This window comes from Botrytis sinoallii (genome assembly GCF_014898435.1).
Source record: "Botrytis sinoallii strain Bc 23 chromosome Unknown BSIN_009, whole genome shotgun sequence".
Classification (NCBI taxonomy): domain Eukaryota; kingdom Fungi; phylum Ascomycota; class Leotiomycetes; order Helotiales; family Sclerotiniaceae; genus Botrytis; species Botrytis sinoallii.
In genome coordinates, this window is record NW_024066036.1 from 947,467 (window position 1) to 965,787 (window position 18,321).

Below are 18,321 nucleotides of genomic sequence, written 5' to 3' on the forward strand. Positions count from 1 at the left end.
AAGGATATCCTGTCATAGGGTACTCGTAGGATAGGATAGGATGGGATGGGATGGGATAGGATGAAATCATAAATTCCTTTTTCTATCGTACTCTCTACACTCTACACTCGACAAAATTCAAACCTCTCTCGATAGATGCACAAATACCTCACATCCTTCCCTTCATCCCGTCGGCTTATTTCTTAATTCACTTGGGCTTTGAATTCTTTTTTTTTTCAAGAACATAAAAGACATTTCAAAGGCACCATCCGGGGAAATCTAATTCTGCTTCTCCCTGTGCAAAAATAATAGCCTATCCCTCCGAACTCACCCGTTCCTTACCTACCTTAATAAACTAAAGAGACCGCCGTTGACAACCTCACGCGATCATCTTTTTCTCTCCTTCCAATAATTTGCCATTTAAACCTTTATTCGACTTCGTCTTTCTCTTCTTCTTTGAAATTTTGATCTTCAAATCCGCAGATTCTTTACAGCAACCATGACGCGATTCAAGACAAAGTCTAATGGCCTCGGTGTACAGGTTGAGGATACACAAATCTGCGTGGTAATGGTCGGCCTTCCTGCAAGAGGAAAATCTCTCATTGCTCAAAAGGTATGTACAAATTTCAATCGATGTAGGAATGCACAAATGCTAACATCGCATACTTTACAGCTCAACGTTATCTCAAGTGGTTATCCATCGATGCTCAAGTTTTCAACGTCGGCAACTATCGTCGAAATGCCACCCCAAATCCGACTGCCGATTTTTTCGATACAACCAATACAGAGGGGGAACGGATGCGTAGAGCTGCCGCTGAAGCTGCCGTCAATGATATGATCGATTGGTTCAAGAATAAACAAGGAATTGTTGCCATTCTCGATGCTACGAATAGTACAAAAGAGCGCCGAAGATGGATCAAAGACCGTTGCGATGCTGAAGGAATCGAGACCCTTTTTGTCGAATCGAAATGCGACGATGAAGATTTGATCATGTCAAACATTCTAGAAGTCAAGACGACATCCCCAGACTACGCTGGCTCAGACCCGGAAAAGGCAGCTCAAGACTTTAGGAATAGGATCAAGAACTACGAAAAGGTTTACGAGACAATTGACGACGAAGAGAGTGATCTTACTTATCTGAAGATTATGAATGTTGGAAAACAAGTCATCATCAATCGAATTCAAGACTATCTTCAAAGTCGCGTGGTTTATTACTTGATGAATTTACACATTAAGCCGAGATCTATTTGGCTGTCACGAGTAAGAAACCATTGGTCCCTATGAAATCTCATTTTGCTAATAATAAATAGCATGGGGAGTCTATGTACAACCTCGAAGGAAAGATTGGTGGTGATGCCGAGTTATCCCCTCGTGGAGAGATGTACGCCAAGAAATTGCCATCATTGGTCCTCGAATCAGTAGGAGTATGTACTTTCCCATGGACTTCCAGTCGATTCCCATGGCTAATTTAAAATAGGACAATCGCCCGTTAACTGTTTGGACTTCAACTCTTCGTCGCACTATCGCCACTGCTCGTCACCTACCTAATGAGTATAATCAGCTTCAATGGAAAGCACTCGACGAGCTCAACTCTGGTGTTTGTGATGGACTTACTTATCAAGATATCAAAGAGCGATATCCAGATGATTTCGAGGCCCGTGACGAGGATAAATACAACTACAGATATCGTGGAGGAGAGTCTTACCGCGATGTTGTTATTCGTCTCGAACCCATTATCATGGAATTGGAGCGATCAGAGGATATTTTGATTGTTACTCATCAGGCTGTTCTTCGGTAGGCTTCATTCTTCCGATTGCTTATAATCTACTAACGATGTGTAGTTGTATCTACGCCTATTTCATGAAGAAACCTCAAGATGAATCACCATGGATGGCTGTACCTCTTCACACTCTCATTAAGCTCACCCCGCGTGCGTATGGTACACAAGAAGTACGTTACGATGCACAGATCCCTGCTGTCAGTACTTGGCGTGGTAAGGGTAGTGTTGCAAAGCATGAAGACCCTATTCCTGCTTCGGATATTGCAACTAAAGTTGGTATGTATTTTTAATGCCTATTTCAAGAATTTCGCTCATACCTTCAATAGTGGCGGATAGTAAATGAGTTTCCACCGACACGCTCTCGTTTGCTTTCAGTTATACAACCAATCTTTTGAGCGGACTAGCAAGTCTCATCTACACTATGATTTTTGCCTAGGTTTTGATGCATAGCGATTTGGCGTTACATGATTCGATTTCCTCTGGACCTTTTGTTATAAACGAAATGTCGACGCATTGTTTCGTCTTTCCTTTCCTTTCTTTGGTTTTTGTTTCACGTCATATGGTAGATATGGACCCAGATGAATGGGGTAGATGGGAGGATCAATACGATAACAAGTGGTGATGAGGTACAAATGGGATGAGGAAGTTGCTTTGGCTTTTGGGAAAACGAGATACCAAAGAGCGAATTTAGGTTGAGCGTAGAGGAAGAAAGATGAAGGAAGAATCATCACAGCTGTCTACAAATGAGATGAACAAGGCTTGTGATTTGAAAGTCATGAAGATGAAGCTTGATAGCAAAATACATTACAGGGTGAAGGAAGTCATACTTGATTTCTCCCTAATCCACTATTCCAATAGGGACTGAAAATTCAAGATCAAAGGATAGAATAGAATCATGTGATGTGAAGATAAATCTCAATGTGAACTGAGATTTAAAACAACCTCGGGCACTCATCGGTAGATGCACGGGTAAGGTAAAGTGATGGTTAACCGCCGGTGACCCTGGTTTACTACAGGGCTGGCTGGTTGTTTGTATCGGGATATTTTATCGGGATATTTTATACGAGGAGTAAGGTTACGGTACCCGTGAAATGCTGATTGTGAAACATTTCTTTATAGAGTGGCTTGAGAGTGGGAAGGAGAGTGGGAAGGAGAGTGGGAAGGAGAGTGGGAAGGAGAGTGGGAAGGAGAGTGGGAAGGAGAGTAGGGTCGAGGTAGGGTCGAGGTAGGGTAGGTTAGGTTAGATTACTAGGGTAGGTACGCGCGACCGTGGATTATCCGTTGAGGAGTTGGGTTCACTGGTTCACCGGTTGGAGTGTGGGTTTGGGGTGTGGGTTTGTGGATTTGTGGATGTAGATATAGATTTGTGGGTGTAGATGTAGATGTTATGTGTATACGATTTTAGTGATGATGAGCAGTGTGTATTGATTGATTTGTAGGGTTTTAAATGTAGATTTGTGAATTTACTGTTTAGGGTGGAATGGGGAGGGGAAGGGGAAGGGAAGGGGAAGGTGAGATTGATTGTTTGTAGAGATAAGAGAAGAGGATGAGGTGCATAGGTATGAGTGGGAGAATGGATAGGAATAAAAGTTAGTATACTCCGTACGTACGGAGTACCTAGGCTCGAGCTGGGTAGGTAGGTATATTGGTAGACATAGACAACTGTTGGTTGATTTGATCACTTCATTAGATAGTAGGTGAGAATACACACACAATAAGTCTCGGTCATCAAGGTTCGTTAGATGCTCCGTACTAGGGGATGTACTAGGTATGTATGGGATAAGCGCGGGGATGTGAATGGAATGGAATTGGATACTCTGTACGATACTCCGTACGAAGTATTGTGTTGTGTTGTGTTGTATTATTTATGTGGTTGTGAGTGAGTGAGTGAGTGAGTGAGTGGTTTAATGCACGAAGTAAGATTACCTGGTATCTAGTACTCTGCAGTAAGGTACTCTGCAGTGCGCTTAGTCTAACTAATTAACCAGGTACTTACCTATCTAGGTAGTTTGGTTTGGTTTTATTTACAGCTGGAGTAGATACTATGTACCTAGGTAGGTATATTGATAGGTCTTTATGGGTACTGTAGTTAGTTGATTGATTGATCGATCGTAAGGTCAATCTGATTGTTTGTAGACTGGGGTGAGGTTTGAGGTTACGCTTTATGTACGAGATGAGGTAGAGGACTACGTATCTGGGTTGTATAATTATAATTATAAATACATAGGTTCATGTGCAGCGCGCAGCGCTTATGTCGGTGCGTGCAGCGTGAATGCATATTTTTGGCGATTTTTCTTTTGTATGGTATGGTAAGGTATTGTATGGATGGTATTGTGCTTTTGTTTTGGTTGTGTGGATAGAGGGGAAGGGAAGAGGAACCGGTTTCAGAATTAGCCGCTTGGACGCGGGAGGTGCTGGGTTGGGAGTTTTTATGGGGGTGTTGATGGGGATGTTGGTGTTTCGGAGGGTTTGGAGGGGAGGGGGAGGGTGGTATTGTGTATGCTATGGATATGAGATTGTTGGAGATTGCAGATTGGGGGCTGGGAACTGGGGACTAGGTGTGATGAATGGTTGGTTGGTTGGTTGGTGAGGGAGGTATGTGATTGATTGATTGATTGATCGACAGCTGGGGGGAGGGGGAGGGGGGAAATGCTAGTATGGTAGTATGGTAGTATTGCAGTATGACGAGAGAGAGGTAGGTTTGATTAGAGTAGCGCGGAGAGAATAGAAAGAAAGTATATATACACGAGATGTTGGCAGGAATACTAAAGCTATGATATCGACTACCTAGGTCTGTGTACTTAAAGCCTCCGGTTTCATTGTGTTTCTTTCAAGTGGATATCAGTATCCAAACTCTATATTCTCGTTTCGAGCGCGTTACATTTTTGGAGAACTTTGTTATCTTATTTATTTTCCTTGATTTTGTTTGTTTGTTTGTTTTGTTCTTTTTGGGTTTATATATATCGGATTGTTTGTTGGAAAAGGATTCGGGAATCTTTTTATTTCGTCATTCGTCTTATCTTTTTGGTTCTGCTATTTCCATCTGATATTAGGTAGAGGAGTTCGGACGAAGTAACAAAAGATAAAGTCATGTATTCGTACTCGTCATGGTCTAGTTTGACGCTGCTGGCCAGCTTATTGGGGAAGATGGATGCGTATCCTACACAATCATTTCTTGGGATAAGTTCGTCGGAGCGTAAGTTATATATTTCTATACTTATACTTATACCCTAACTTTTCATCCCAACTCCCTCTTCTCCTGTCTCGAAAAGATATTAACATTTTTAACATTTTTCCCAGCTCACTCACTCTCCACCCACCAACAACAATCGTCACCACAACTATCACCCCAAAGCCCCCGCACCCTCTACACAACCCCATCTTTCTCCTCTCCAGATCTCCACTCCTCCCACTCCGGAACTATAAATGTCCGTCCACCCATCTCCCACTTTTCCACCTCATCACCCATCTCTATCCCCTTCACCCTCACATCCACCTGTCCCAGCCTGCACCTCGACTGGACCTGTCTCACCACCGACCTCCTCTCCAGTCTCCTCCTCCTCTACCCCTCCGGCCCAACTTCTAGTCCCTATTACACATTTTCACACGGCACTCCCGCTCAAGACTCTTCCTCTTCCTCATCCTCCCCATCACAAGACACCTACACCATCTCCTCCACCATTCTCCTCCCCACCAAAACCAAAGGAACAGAATTCAAATCATCCCTCTACATCTCCATTTCCCCCGCTTCGCACGCAGGCGTCGCCGGGATATCAAAAAGGGAATGGAGAAGTTTTATCGGCTTATTGCATGGGATTAACAATGGATTGGAGAGAGAAATGAAGGGAATGGGATGGGGAAGATTAGCAATGGAGGGGAAGTTTCCTTCTTTGAAAACTCCTTACTACTCTGAGAGGAAGAAAGGTGGTAACCGAGGAGCGAGAAAAGAAAAGTTGGGACCTTCGGATATAATTTTTCCTTCTTCTTCTTCGTCGTCTTCGCTTTCCGAGAAAAAACCAGCGTATCCGCGTGAAGTGATCAAATCCTGGGAAGAAGAGGAACAAGAATTCAAAACGCAGACGGAGCGAAAAGAGGAAGGAGAAATCTCCTTCTCGTATAAAATCACATGGGTATACTACGGTATGACAAGAGATGCAAACGGGAAGGAGATGTTGCGAGAATGTGCGCAGATGCCTGAGGGAGTAGAGATGGATTTTGAGAGTGAGGAGTCTGGGAAGAAGATGAGTGCTGCTGAGGGAAAAGGAGAAGAAGAAGAAGAAGAAGAAGAAGGGAAAGAGGTGAAGAGTGGAGTAAGTGAAGCAGAGGAAGAGGAAGAGCAGATGTGGAAAATCGATTTATAGAATACTATTATGGTATTACTTTGGATGGGATGGGATGGGATAGGATAGATAAGATATCTGGGGAAGAAGGAGTATGGTGTACTTGTTATTGGGTTTGTTATGTACCTAAGTAAGGATTGATATGTATTATGTATGTAATGAATAAAAGAATATATCACAAGCTGTATCGATTATGATGTGTATAAAACAAATGAATTGGAACATGGCGTATATGGGACGAGGGAATCTAGTATTCGTAGATAGGTGTCTATCAGTTTTTCGTCATAGAAGTGATATGTATCGTTTGTGCTAAATTCATGGGGTTTCGGCTATAGTTGGAGTGTTCAATTCTGTGTGTGTCCTGTCTTGTGGGTGACAATGGCTCCATGTTTAAAAACTAAAGAATGGACCTTTAAAATCGGGAAACACTAACGAGATATCGTCTTAATGTCTAGGTAGATAATTTTCTTAGAAGAAATATGATATGGAAAATGACAGTCCAATTGCAGAGATAGGCAGATACAATATGATTAGTAAATGTGTATAGTATATGCATTCTTCGCTCCCCTCTCATAACCCCCCCCCTTGACTGGTTCCCTAAACTCTCACTCACCCCTTCCCAACATCAATTCCTCATACCTCCTCTTCACTTCCGGCATAGCTCTCAGATGCGCCTCCAGCTCCTCTTTTTCATCTTCCAATTTCAATCTCTTTTCCGCATCCAATTTGGTAAAAATATATTTCCCCTGTCCGTCAAATTGTAATATCTTACTATGATATTTCCACAAACTTCTACGATGACTTACTGTCATCAACGTGATGTCTAACGCTTTCGCATGTTCATACATGATTTTTTCCATCTCTAGAGTAACACTACTGGTGCATTCATCCAGGATAGCATATTTGGGGCGATTGTAGAAGAGACGAGCCATAGCTACGCGTTGTTGAAGGCCACCTGAGAGGACATCGCGCCATTCGGCTTCGGCGTCCCAACCATTGGGGAAAGCTGTCACGAGATGATCGAGATCGAGAATGGAGAGGATGGAGAGGAGGTCAGAATCAGTTATACCTTTGCTACGCATAGTGCGGAGAGAATCGGGATAGATGATTTGTTGACGGAGGGATCCAGCGCTAAGGTATGGTCGTTGAGGAACGTAGAAAACTTGGGAAAGAGGTGGTTTGCGAACGGTACCGCCATAAACCGGCCATAAACCTCCGAGAATCCTGAATAAGGATGATTTACCACATCCATTTGGTCCAACTACTAAAACGTGATCACCACGTTTCATGGAGAATGATAATTTCCGTACGAGAATACTTCCACCGGGAGTGATGATTGGCCTAAGAATCGTCAGCAATTGTAAATGTCAGGTTTAGATAGAACATACACATCAACGAATTCAATATCTTCACTCTCAATGACAGTACCTCTACCTCTCATCAACTCTAGCTGTTCTCCAGAATCATCGTCAGATACTAGAGTTTTGTCAAATCGTCCAGCTTTGATATCATCCATGACCTCCATGAGAGTTGCAACTCGTGAAGTATAACCAGCCAATTCAGTAACCTCTTTGTAAGAGAACATTACTCGACCGAAGGCATCAGAACTAGATAGCAGTAACCTTCGATTGGTTACGAAACTTTCCGTTCGGTCACCCATAGTTGCTGCAGTTGCACCTGGTATCTTGAAGAATACCGGAACACTACAAAGAATAAGCCCCAAAGCACCCCATACGTATTTGATGACGAAATCCTAGAATAATTAGCGTTAGCTTCCAAAAACAGAGTTCGCTACCCATACCTCCATTATTCCATGTGTGAATCTTCGTCTCAATATGTCTATCGCGATGTTAGTCAATGGTCAGAAAAAGCATATGAGAATACTCACAGTTGACATGTTTGATAAGTGTAAAATAACCTTTATCCAAAGTGTCTTTTTCCGCTTCATGTCCATTATACAATGCAATCTCTTCACTATAATCTATCAATCTTGAATGCTGAAATCGGAATTCTCCTTCTAGTCTTGCTTCATCTGCCACAAATTTACCAAAAGGTGGAGTCAATGCTCGCATGACATTTGCTGAAAGTTGTACCAGTAACGACATGAAAAGAAGCCCTTCGCCACCAACACTTTTAGAAAGAGAATAGTTGTATATTGCCATATCTAATGCTGGTTTTGCAAGATTTCCATATAACTCCGCCAAACTATTCGCAAATTTTGATACATCCACAGTTATTAATTGATCTGCATTCTTTATTCGATCGTCGAGAGCGGAAAGTGAGTAGAATGTCATATTGGATAGATATCTATCGTGAATGTAATCTGTCAACCGTGTTCGATACTGAAGAGCAAGCTTGCATTGATGATATGAGAGCTGTAAGCATCATGTGTTAGCTTCATTACCGGTAAGGCCATGTACCAAGTACCAAGTACCACATACCATAGAATTCGTGAATGTTGCAGGAACCGCGATTAACATCCACCAAACAATCCCAATCAAGAAGTCCTTCCCTTTCCCTCTTACTAGACTTGAAACGAGGGCACCATCCATGGTAGCAACTTTCAGACTGATCAAAGTTCTAATGACAAGGAAGATACTGTGACTGACAAGCAGTCGCATTTCCTTACTCCTCCACCCAGGTATACATATTCTCAAAAGGCGTATCAGGTTCTTGAAGAACTCCCTATTCAACTCGACCTTTTTTCTTCCGGCTCCTTGCGCGCCATTGCCTAGTGCAACGGGACCTCTTCTTCGTGATTCTGCATGACGAACAGCTGCAGCCTTTTGTTCGGAAATGGCAGAACGAATCCGATTAAGGAGAGCAAAGAATAATGTCAAATAAACCGTCCGAGAAATCTTTGTTCGATGCTTAAGGTACAATGATGTGAGATCCGATATTATACTCTTGATCGTTCGATCGGGTGGCAGGAAATTGAGTTTGGATTGCGCAGCCATTTTGATGAGCTCGAAGTAGACTCCGGATATACTGTTGCAAGCAGCTCAACGAGTCTGCAGATTAAGTCGCTTCATGAGGAGTACGATGAGTTACTGATGAAAGGCCCAGACGATATTTCAAGTATAATGTCGTCGTTGTGCATTTAAAAATGTTGCCATTGTTGTATTGCGTTAATGTTTCTGTTTCCTTGGGTCCTCGGCGCATCTTTCACATGCCAGCCCGCCTCCGGGAATGGAGAAATCTGGGGTAAAGGAACCGAGCTACTGACACGTGACTACATTTACATCGCGTTTGTTCATGAACTATTTTCTCTTCCCTAGATCGTTCTGAGATTTTGAAGATTCGGCTAGAATGTGTTCATTGTTATCAATTTCATCCTAAGCTCATCAAGTGTCTATATAAGTTACATTTTCTGAAGGTTTGCTGCGATATTCTATTTGCGGCTATTCTGACATTGGTGAAGGGGTTCGAATCACGCGGAGATTTATGCTGTCTACTGTCTTTAGGATCCCACCAAAGATTTCGTGGAGACTCAACCCAACTCAACTCAATTCCACTCATTTCAATCGTACTTCAAATTGACAATGTAAAAATTAATTCTTGCTGGGCTCATGGCTTCGCTATCTAATAACGTCGCCACATATCCACGAAGGATGCATTTTCTAGAGTCGCTCCACGTACACAGCCCTCCTCCTATAAGGTACTCACTCTGCCACAATCTGACACCCAACCAGATGGCCGACCGTAACCAGCACAGTGAGTATAAAGGTAGGTATTCTCTGACGTGATATCATTATTCTTTTGGAGTTGGTGTCCCGTCAACGTTACGATCAATTTCCACTTCTTTCGCTAGGATTCGAAACTCGTCCGCTTCATGGGTGTGTTCCTGTCAGCCACACATAAAGGTCACCCGTGGACACTTCCATCTCTTGACAAAATATATATTCTCAAACAGAGCTGCCTCTCGTTATTCTCATTTTCTTTTCCCAAAAATTTCGATATTATTCCCAACTTCCAATTATGGAAGCGATAGGGACAATCAGCAACATTGCTGGCATTTTATCCGCCGGAATACAAGTTTGCGAGGGGCTAATCAATTATTATAATGCCTGGAAAGGTAGTAAAAAGGAGAATGCCGACATGATTAAGTCTATCGAAGGCCTTTTGACGAACTTTGCGCTACTGAAAGCAGTCTTACAAAGTCCGGCTTTCGATAAAGCAATGTCGATAACTGTGGAGTCTAAGATTTTGGACTGTGAAGACAGTATTGCAGAGTTGGGTGATGAATTGAAGAAGGTCATGGTATGCAAACCTTCTGTCGTAAATGTAGATGATTTGGTCGCGAGTAAAAATCATGACAACCAGGGCTTTAGGGACAAGATGACGGAACAGGGAAGAAGAATTTTATATCCATTCAGAAAAAGTACATTGATGAGGTTGCAAGAGAGCGTCGAACACGTGAGGAGTAACTTGGTTTTTGCTATGGATATTATGAATTTGTATGTCTCGAATCCACTAAATGTTTCAAAAATTCTAATCGCCGTCTAGGTCTACGGTATCGACGACTGCAGAGAAAGTCGTCGAAATTTCGAACCAAGTTACAACGATTAGTGACAGTGTAGACGCTATTATCACTCAACAGATGGATAAAGAGAGTTTAAAGGTTCTCAAATGGTTATCAGCAATAGATTGCCATTCCAAGCAACGCGAAATATTAAGCCGAAGACAGGAGGGCACCGGAGAATGGCTTTTCAAAAGCCAAGAATACCAAAATTGGCTAGGTGGAAAGGATAGGTTACTGTGGTGCTCAGGCTCCCCCGGAGCTGGCAAAACAGTCCTTACTTCCGCCATTGTTGATGATTTGGAAACAAGATTTTCAGTATCGAATGTTGGAATAGCATTCATATATTGCAACTACGCAGAGAAAATAAGCATCGCCGAATATCTCGCTAGCATTATACAGCAGCTTATCCGACAACGATATGTAATACCAGATTACATTCTTGAGTTATATCACAAACATAGGTCTATGGGAACCAATATTAATGCCGCCGAAGCTGTTCACTTGCTGCACATATTAACATCCGAGTTTCCTCGTTTGTATATAGTTGTTGATGCCCTAGACGAGTGCGAGGAAACAAAGAAAACAAGGACGAATCTCATTCGGCAATTACAGAATTTGCCCTCAAATGCATATCTCCTCCTTACTTCACGTCGCCTAGGAGATATTGAAGAGAAGCTATCTGATCATCCGCACCTCGAGATTCGAGCTAGTGATGATGATGTTCGTGTGTATTTGGAGGCACGAATAGATATGGAGGAGAACATCTTAAAATTTTGCAAGAAAGACCCGACGATACGAAAAACAATCGTCGGAAAAATTGCCGAAAAAGCTCATGGAATGTCAGTCGAACCGAGACCCCCTGCTTCATGACACATGCTGATCTATCAACTAGGTTCCTTCTCGCCCATATGCACATGGAAGCTATAGCTTCAGAACTGAATATCAGTCGTGTTAGAAAAGCATTGACAGTTCTGCCAGAAATCATTTACAAAACTTATGACGATGCCATGAAAAGAATCATGGAGGGGCAAGAGATGAATCGCAAAATCTTGGCCATGAACATTTTGATGTGGCTCTCTTGTGCAAAAAAGCCTCTGACTGTGAGTGAGCTGCAACATGCTGTGGCTATCATGGAACTCGCCCCTGATGAGAGCGAATTAGATGAAGATGATTTTTACGATCAAGATTTGCTTTTGACAGTCTGTGCTGGTCTCGTGGTGATCGACCCAGAGAGCGGTGTTATCCGTTTGTGTCATTTTACTCTCCAGGAATACTTTGAGCGCCATCGTGCAAAGTTCTTTCCTAATTCTGGTGTGTTGATCACTCAAGCTTGCATCAGATATTTGTCCTTGGACAACTTCATAGAGCCCGAACGTCCAGATCGCGAGACAATCAAGACTCGACTCAAGGAGTATCCCTTATTATCATATGCGAGCCAATATCTCGGTGTACATGCTCAAGGTGCAGCGGAAATAGATCTCATGGATGATATCCTACATTTCCTCAATCAGAAAACACTCGTTAATAGCGCATCTGCTGCTATGATACCTTTCAGCATACGACATACGATCGAATTCCCTCCTCCAATTGTCGCTGCGGCTATGTTCGGTTTGCCAACAATTGTCGGCGAATTGCTTAAGAGAGGAGCAGATATTGAAGCAGTCTGCCCAAAGGACTTCACACCTTTATTGATTGCAGCGGAATTAGGTCACTTCGCTGTAGTTCAACTCCTTATCAATTCCAAAGCAAACCTTCTTGCTAAAGATTATCAACAAGAAAATGCTCTCCACAAAGCTGCGCGAAAGGGACATGTAGAGATTGTAAAGAAACTCGTTTCTGCCCAACCGTCTCTAATCGAAATTCCATATGAAGAGCATTTCAACAAAACAGCACTCCATATCGCAATTGATCGCCGGCACGAAGGAGTTATCAGAGCTTTGATAGAAGCTGGAGCCGACGTCAACGCATCAGATGAATTGAGTTTGACTCCATTAATGAAAGTGGTAGTAGATAATCTTCCAGGTGCCATTGATCTGCTTATTGAAAAGGGAGCACATGTTGAAGCGAAAGGTTTTCGCGAACATGCTGCCTTATCTATGGCAGCAAACGCAGGAAACATTGTGGCCGTTAAAAAGTTGCTAGCAGCAGGAGCTGAAGTTGATGCTGGCAAAGATACTTACTCTGGTACTGCATTGGTTCGTGCCGCCAGTTCGGGCCACAAGAATGATGCCCTTGTTGCCAAGGAACTCATTCTGCATGGTGCGGATGTGAATGCGGTATGTAATGGAGAAACAGTACTCATGCATTCTGCTTTACATCCTTCTGTCATGAAGCTTTTAATAGAGGCCGGTGCTAATATCGAAGCAAAGGATGCTGAGGGCGAAACCGTGTTGCATAAGGCTGCAAAGGTTGGCCGTGATGATAGTGTTCAAGCTCTCATTGAAGCGGGTGCTAATCTCCATTTGAAGACTTTCGAAGGAAACACAGCTTTGTCTTTGGCTAGGCAATTAAGAAATAGAGGTCCGCATCCAGAAGTCATTGCTTTGTTGAAAGGGGCGATGAAAATGAATCCTCTTGGTATTGTTACTTAAGCGATGGATGAAATTGGGAGTAAAGAATTCAACCAACAATAATACCGCAAATTGCAGAGAATGCTCTCTGAAAATCAAGGATAAGAGAACAGATATCTTCCAATTTGGTCTGATCGCGTAACCGCGTAAACTGTTCCAGGCATCGGTTCTTCTCCAACGACCTTCGAAACTCAGCTACAATTGGTATCCGTTGTGATCCCCATTCATCTATCTCAGAACAAGACAGGCCACGATTTCTGAAGTATATAGCAACAGATGGGGACCAAGGGACTTAAGTCTGAAATGAATGGGCGGCTCTAGTTGAGCCAGGGCGTTGTCATCAAAGCAAGATATGTGACAAAACTTCTGAAGAGTCTTTGAACTCTTAAAGTAATTAGATCAAGTGCAAACAACCTTTGGTCGTTGAATTCCAACGATAGAAGGTCTAGCTCAACTGTGAACAGTAGGTCGATTCTTATCTATGCCTCACAAATCTTCCATTGCTACTAGTCTAGTATAGCAATTCTCTTTTTGAACAATCCATCTGTCTCAATCAAAATGTCTCTGTGTATGATTAAAAGAAAACCATCAAATCTTCATGATAACAAGAGCTATATTCTTTATCATCCTACACACACCTTAGAGATATCTTCTCTACAGTAAACAGTAAATATTAAACAAATAAAAGAAAATAAGCTTACCACCATTAGTCAGATTCTCCAAGCCAAAAATTCCATTCCATTTTGTTGCACATCTACATTCGGCCCTTTTAGACTTTGGGCTGATTAAAAATATCCTGGAAAGTAAAAGTGAAAGTGAAAGTGAAGATACTAGGTAATTGAAGGATTCTTTGTTGCGGTTGAAGGATCAACAAGATTGTTTTGTTGCATGTCTATATTCGGGCCTTTTGTCACTTTTGGATACGGGATGGGCTGAAGTTGATATCTGGGGTACAGATTATTTCGTTTTGTTGCAGATCTGTATTCGGGCCTTTTGGGATTGGGAGTTTTGGTAAAGGGTGAAGTGGAGGTGAAGTGGAGGTCTGACTTCTACATAGAGGAAGTTGATGTAATGATGTGGGATAAAACTTTCTGTTCTATGTTTATTAATGTTTGATATTTCAAGACCTCCTCCATAACAAGAGATGGACTTTTCTTTGAAGTGATTGAAATTTTGGGGTGAACTTTGTAGGTGTTTGAGATGTGAGAATTGTTTATTCGTGGTACCTTTCATGTGGTCTTTGATATCTACCAAAAGTTAAGGTTTCCTGTCTTCACGAATTTCTTTCATATCTCCTGAGATATGCAGCGGATATCTACAAGCACCATAGTTTCTGGTTAGAGAAACCCACACAAGTTTGCTCTCTTACCACAATCACACAATCTACAAAATTCCACCTCTATCCCCAGCCAACAAATCCCAAATCCCTTCGATCTTTTGCACCACCTCCTCAGATAGGGGTCCAGCAGATATACTCTGAACATTCTCTCTTATCTGAGAAATTTTGCTAGCACCCAGAATGATCCCATCCCCATCTCCCAAGTTCGAACGATAATAAATCCATCTCAAGCTAGCTTCTCTTCCAGAAATACCCAACGGTGCTAAAGTATTCTCTAGATCCTTCATCGCTTGTTGCAATTTAGGAGCTCCGTAGAAGTTTCGAAATGCTTTTCCGAGTGGATGGTTGTCGCTGAATCGAGTCCCGTCGGATTTTCCCGCGCTGTATTTTCCGGTTAGGAAACCAGCTGCTAGAGCTCTGATGTGATTTTGATTAGTAGTAGGTCAAATAGGGAGAAGATAAGCGACTTACCTGAATGCGAAGAAAGACATCGAATGGGCTCGCAGGATAGGGAGCAATTCTTTCTCCATGCCCCGAGTTATGAGATTGTAGTCTCCTTGATATACAGACGGTTTCACGAAGCCATTTTCCTCGCATACTTGGATGAAATCTTGGAGTAACTTAGGGGGAAAGTTGGAGACTCCGAGCTTTGTATAATCAGTATCCGGAATTGGTGAATTCAAGCATGGTATGAGGAGCTCACTCTCTTAAAAGACCCCTTTTTGAAATGATTGTTGAAAGCTTCTGCTTGCTCTTTCAATGGAGTTGTCGGATCAGGTTGATGACAATATAAGATATCGACCTTGTAGTAAAACAAATTAATACGGTCCAAAAACAGCAATCATAGCAAGACAACACCTGATCAACGCCCAAACGCTTGAAGCTTGTATCAAGCGACTTCCCTATAGCCGAAGCTTCGAGCTCTCCACTTCCATAACCAAGCTTTGTAGCAAGAATTTTCGTACTGATAGAAAAGCCTTGAGATGCAGCTCCTACTTCTCCAAGAAGCTCCTCGGATCTTCCATGATGTGTGGGTGGATATCTCCCTGCGGTATCGATCTGGGAAATTTTCAACTCTTTCAAGACTTCGAGAGCATTTTGGACGGATTCTTTGTTGCTGAAATCCATTCCAATGGATGCAGCACCGAATATGAGCGAGGGGTGGCCCATGATTTTGTGCTGTGGTGGATATCACTAGATGATGTTGGCGAGAAAGTCAAGTGTTTGATCGGAGAGAATGCGAGGAATTAATAGAAGACAAAGTGTAAATAATTAACAATGAATATCGAGAACAAAATGGAATTGTAAAAGTAAGAAATAACCGATAACCTCTTCGTGAAGCATTTATAATATACTGACTCTCGGAGACTTTCTTTGAAAACCGGTAGAACATCAAACCGTCTCAAAGACCAACGATTGGTCAGCCCAACTGTTGGTCCGATTTTCATGTTGAAATCCCCGCCTCCTGTGATATTGCATGGAGCTTGCATTCCAGAATCATTGGTTCATCTGCACATTTGTAATAGAACATGATAATGATAGTGTAGAGTATTCAGTGAGTCAACTGTGACTGTGGGAAGGGGAAGTGAATAATGCAGTGGATCACTCAGTCACTGATTAGTCAGTGCTTACACATATGTAACTCAACAGCAACATCATGAGTTCTCACCATATGCCACAATACCTTTTCTTGTTTGGGACGACTTCGAATGTAATTCTTGGCATTTGCTCTTCTTCACGGAACTTTGAGTTGCACTATTCATGCTTCCCGATTCAAACTAACTCATTGTTTATTGTTATTCTGAAGATGGAGAATCCCGTTTGGATAAGCCAATTTCGAATGTGCATATGCAAATTTTCGAGAGATCCTACAGCCATGGCTTTGACATCTTCTGCCTTCGCTAGACACTAATTACCTATTACACATTATTTGTTCTCCAAAATGGCAACAACTCCTTTCTGTAGTCCCGATCAGATAGACCAGGAAACTCATAAATGCAGCAAGATTTGATTGCGCCATTTGACCTCGAGATAAATCGAAAATCACACGATCCCAGTTGGTTATACACCAAGATAAACATCACTTCTTGATATAGCTCGACAGCCCTCCAGATCCTTATTCAAGACCCTGTATTTTGGTAGTACATGTACCTCGCTACTCAATATCGAATCCTTCGCCGAGTCTTTGCCTGATTTGCAAATCTTCGAAGCTGATACGTTGAACTTTTGGTATTGTAACGTGGGTGAACTCTCCCTGTCTGGCAAGCCAATCCTCTTTGTTGTCAATACCTGCAGCTAGTATTCTCCATTCCAGTTTCAAATCGTCTTCGGGAGTATTGGGGGTATCGTCCATGAATCTCCACCATAGCTTTTTGAGCTTCCAAAAATTTACCAATGACATTGCCCATTCTGGGTGACGGCTCAAAACCAATTCTCCACCAAGAGCCAGAAACTTCACTTTCTTGGCCATTTCGTCGACACAAGTAGTGTCTAAGCTGATGTTATCTCTTTCTTCACTGTATTTGTTATCAAAGAGATCGTTCAAAAGCACATTGTAGTTCATAGTGTATCGATCTCCATCTTTGTATCCCCACTGGCTATTTGAGGCGATCATAATGCTACGGAGATGTCTACCGCTCAATTCTCCTGGCTTTTGCGTGAAGTACTTCCACGCACGATGGCTTTGAAAGTGGAGAGTGTCAATTTTGAAATCGATGCAAATTGTCAATTTGTTGCCCCGTCTGCAAAATTGATAGAATTTCAAAGCTACTTTTCTTGACAATGAACATGTGTGTAATAAAGCTGGAATGGTCTGAATAGCGACAGCCCTTTCGACTTCCAAGATCAAGTGGTGATCTTTCGGATCATGGAGTCCCAGCTTTCCTCTAAAATGTTTATCCTCTCGCTTTTTCTCCCAGGCTTCCTGGGATAATTTTAGATCCATAGCAAGGTCATCCCCGATTTCAGAATCATCCATCTGACTATATTTAACATCGACGGTGATGATCCGAGGACCTGGTAAAGCGTACCTGAAGATCCTTGCCGTAATTTCAAGAGGAAGCTTCGAAAATGAGTCAGGTCTCCGCGCAGCGCCTTGCGCAAGACCTTGTGATAATTGAGTAGACATACTGATTCGTCAAATTTATTTGATGTAAATTAATCTGGGTAATAGTTGTGAGGATATGAGTCGACCTGAAAGTCTGAGAATCCTAGGGTATGATCACAGTGAAGGGTGATCCCTTGACAAACAAAATAATATTAGGGTCTGGTACACGAGATTTCGAGCTCAAGGTTGAAACTTACAATAGTTTGACACGTTGTAGGAATTTGGAAATTATGATACAGTTGTCGTGTAGCTGCTCGAACCTGTATCTGGATTGATATGTCTTGATGTCGCTTAGAGTCTCAGAATGTAAAGAATGTTGCAAGGATTGCAAGGATCTCGAAAACTTTGCCGAATCTTGAGCTGAGATTCTGGGGTATGTTTGGTTAAAGAATATGAATTGCGAGAATAAAATAAATTGTGTGTGGGGGGGCTAAATTTTAGTATACCTCCACCAACCCTCTCTAGCGCTGGTAGAAGCAAATATCGCAGTGACGTAAGCGAGGTAGATTTCTATAATGACACGTATTATATTGATCACGAGGTTCTTTCCAATCATGACTGGAACAAGATAGAAGGTCAAACTGGCATAGACTACTTTCTCATTGGAAAGTAAGATCAAACAGTAAGATGGCCTCGTTTAGTGAGGTTGATAAGTGAGTATGTGTGTTGAGATCCGGAATCTTCT

General features: G+C 42.3%; 6 protein-coding genes across 6 annotated transcripts; 3 read left to right on the top strand and 3 right to left on the bottom strand.

The window, feature by feature from the left end:
* Window positions 1–478: 478 nt before the first annotated feature.
* EAF02_005871 (uncharacterized protein) lies at window positions 479–2,102 on the top strand (the record flags this gene model as incomplete). The annotated part of the gene is made up of 6 exons (XM_038901919.1): window positions 479–596; window positions 653–1,239; window positions 1,290–1,403; window positions 1,457–1,773; window positions 1,821–2,035; window positions 2,086–2,102. 6 exons carry the CDS (start codon window positions 479–481, stop codon window positions 2,100–2,102), a joined length of 1,368 nt encoding a protein of 455 aa, XP_038758136.1.
* A 2,747-nt stretch (window positions 2,103–4,849) lies between these two features.
* Window positions 4,850–6,120, top strand: EAF02_005872 (uncharacterized protein; the record flags this gene model as incomplete). The annotated part of the gene is made up of 2 exons (XM_038901920.1): window positions 4,850–4,955; window positions 5,060–6,120. The coding sequence occupies 2 exons, from the start codon at window positions 4,850–4,852 to the stop codon at window positions 6,118–6,120; spliced, it is 1,167 nt and encodes a 388-aa protein (XP_038758137.1).
* A 540-nt stretch (window positions 6,121–6,660) lies between these two features.
* Window positions 6,661–9,227, bottom strand: EAF02_005873 (uncharacterized protein). Its single transcript, XM_038901921.1, has 5 exons — window positions 8,541–9,227; window positions 7,988–8,474; window positions 7,901–7,938; window positions 7,488–7,852; window positions 6,661–7,440 (listed from the first exon to the last, which is right to left on the bottom strand). Exons 1-5 carry the CDS (start codon window positions 9,054–9,056, stop codon window positions 6,705–6,707), a joined length of 2,142 nt encoding a protein of 713 aa, XP_038758138.1. The 5' UTR covers window positions 9,057–9,227; the 3' UTR covers window positions 6,661–6,704.
* Window positions 9,228–9,410: 183 nt separating this feature from the next.
* On the top strand, window positions 9,411–14,226 carry EAF02_005874 (uncharacterized protein). Its single transcript, XM_038901922.1, has 5 exons — window positions 9,411–9,475; window positions 9,521–10,556; window positions 10,606–11,460; window positions 11,514–13,654; window positions 13,906–14,226. The coding sequence occupies exons 2-4, from the start codon at window positions 10,078–10,080 to the stop codon at window positions 13,210–13,212; spliced, it is 3,033 nt and encodes a 1,010-aa protein (XP_038758139.1). The 5' UTR covers window positions 9,411–9,475; window positions 9,521–10,077; the 3' UTR covers window positions 13,213–13,654; window positions 13,906–14,226.
* A 348-nt stretch (window positions 14,227–14,574) lies between these two features.
* On the bottom strand, window positions 14,575–15,700 carry EAF02_005875 (uncharacterized protein; the record flags this gene model as incomplete). The annotated part of the gene is made up of 4 exons (XM_038901923.1): window positions 14,575–14,947; window positions 15,002–15,177; window positions 15,234–15,332; window positions 15,389–15,700. 4 exons carry the CDS (start codon window positions 15,698–15,700, stop codon window positions 14,575–14,577), a joined length of 960 nt encoding a protein of 319 aa, XP_038758140.1.
* A 985-nt stretch (window positions 15,701–16,685) lies between these two features.
* On the bottom strand, window positions 16,686–17,657 carry EAF02_005876 (uncharacterized protein; the record flags this gene model as incomplete). Its single annotated transcript, XM_038901924.1, has 1 exon — window positions 16,686–17,657. The coding sequence occupies one exon, from the start codon at window positions 17,655–17,657 to the stop codon at window positions 16,686–16,688; it is 972 nt and encodes a 323-aa protein (XP_038758141.1).
* Between the last annotated feature and the right edge of the window lie 664 nt (window positions 17,658–18,321).

Bases quoted from the DNA above. Each gene is read 5' to 3' on its own strand.
- EAF02_005873 (XM_038901921.1), bottom strand. From the start codon at position 9,056: ATGGCTGCGCAATCCAAACTCAATTTCCTGCCACCCGATCGAACGATC. The intron at 7,939-7,987 runs GTGAGTATTCTC...ACATCGCGATAG, and splicing joins ACTTATCAAACATGTCAACT to ACATATTGAGACGAAGATTC. The intron at 7,441-7,487 runs GTATGTTCTATC...GACGATTCTTAG, and splicing joins GATATTGAATTCGTTGATGT to GCCAATCATCACTCCCGGTG.
- EAF02_005874 (XM_038901922.1), top strand. From the start codon at position 10,078: ATGGAAGCGATAGGGACAATCAGCAACATTGCTGGCATTTTATCCGCC. The intron at 10,557-10,605 runs GTATGTCTCGAA...ATCGCCGTCTAG, and splicing joins GCTATGGATATTATGAATTT to GTCTACGGTATCGACGACTG. The intron at 11,461-11,513 runs GTCAGTCGAACC...TCTATCAACTAG, and splicing joins GCCGAAAAAGCTCATGGAAT to GTTCCTTCTCGCCCATATGC.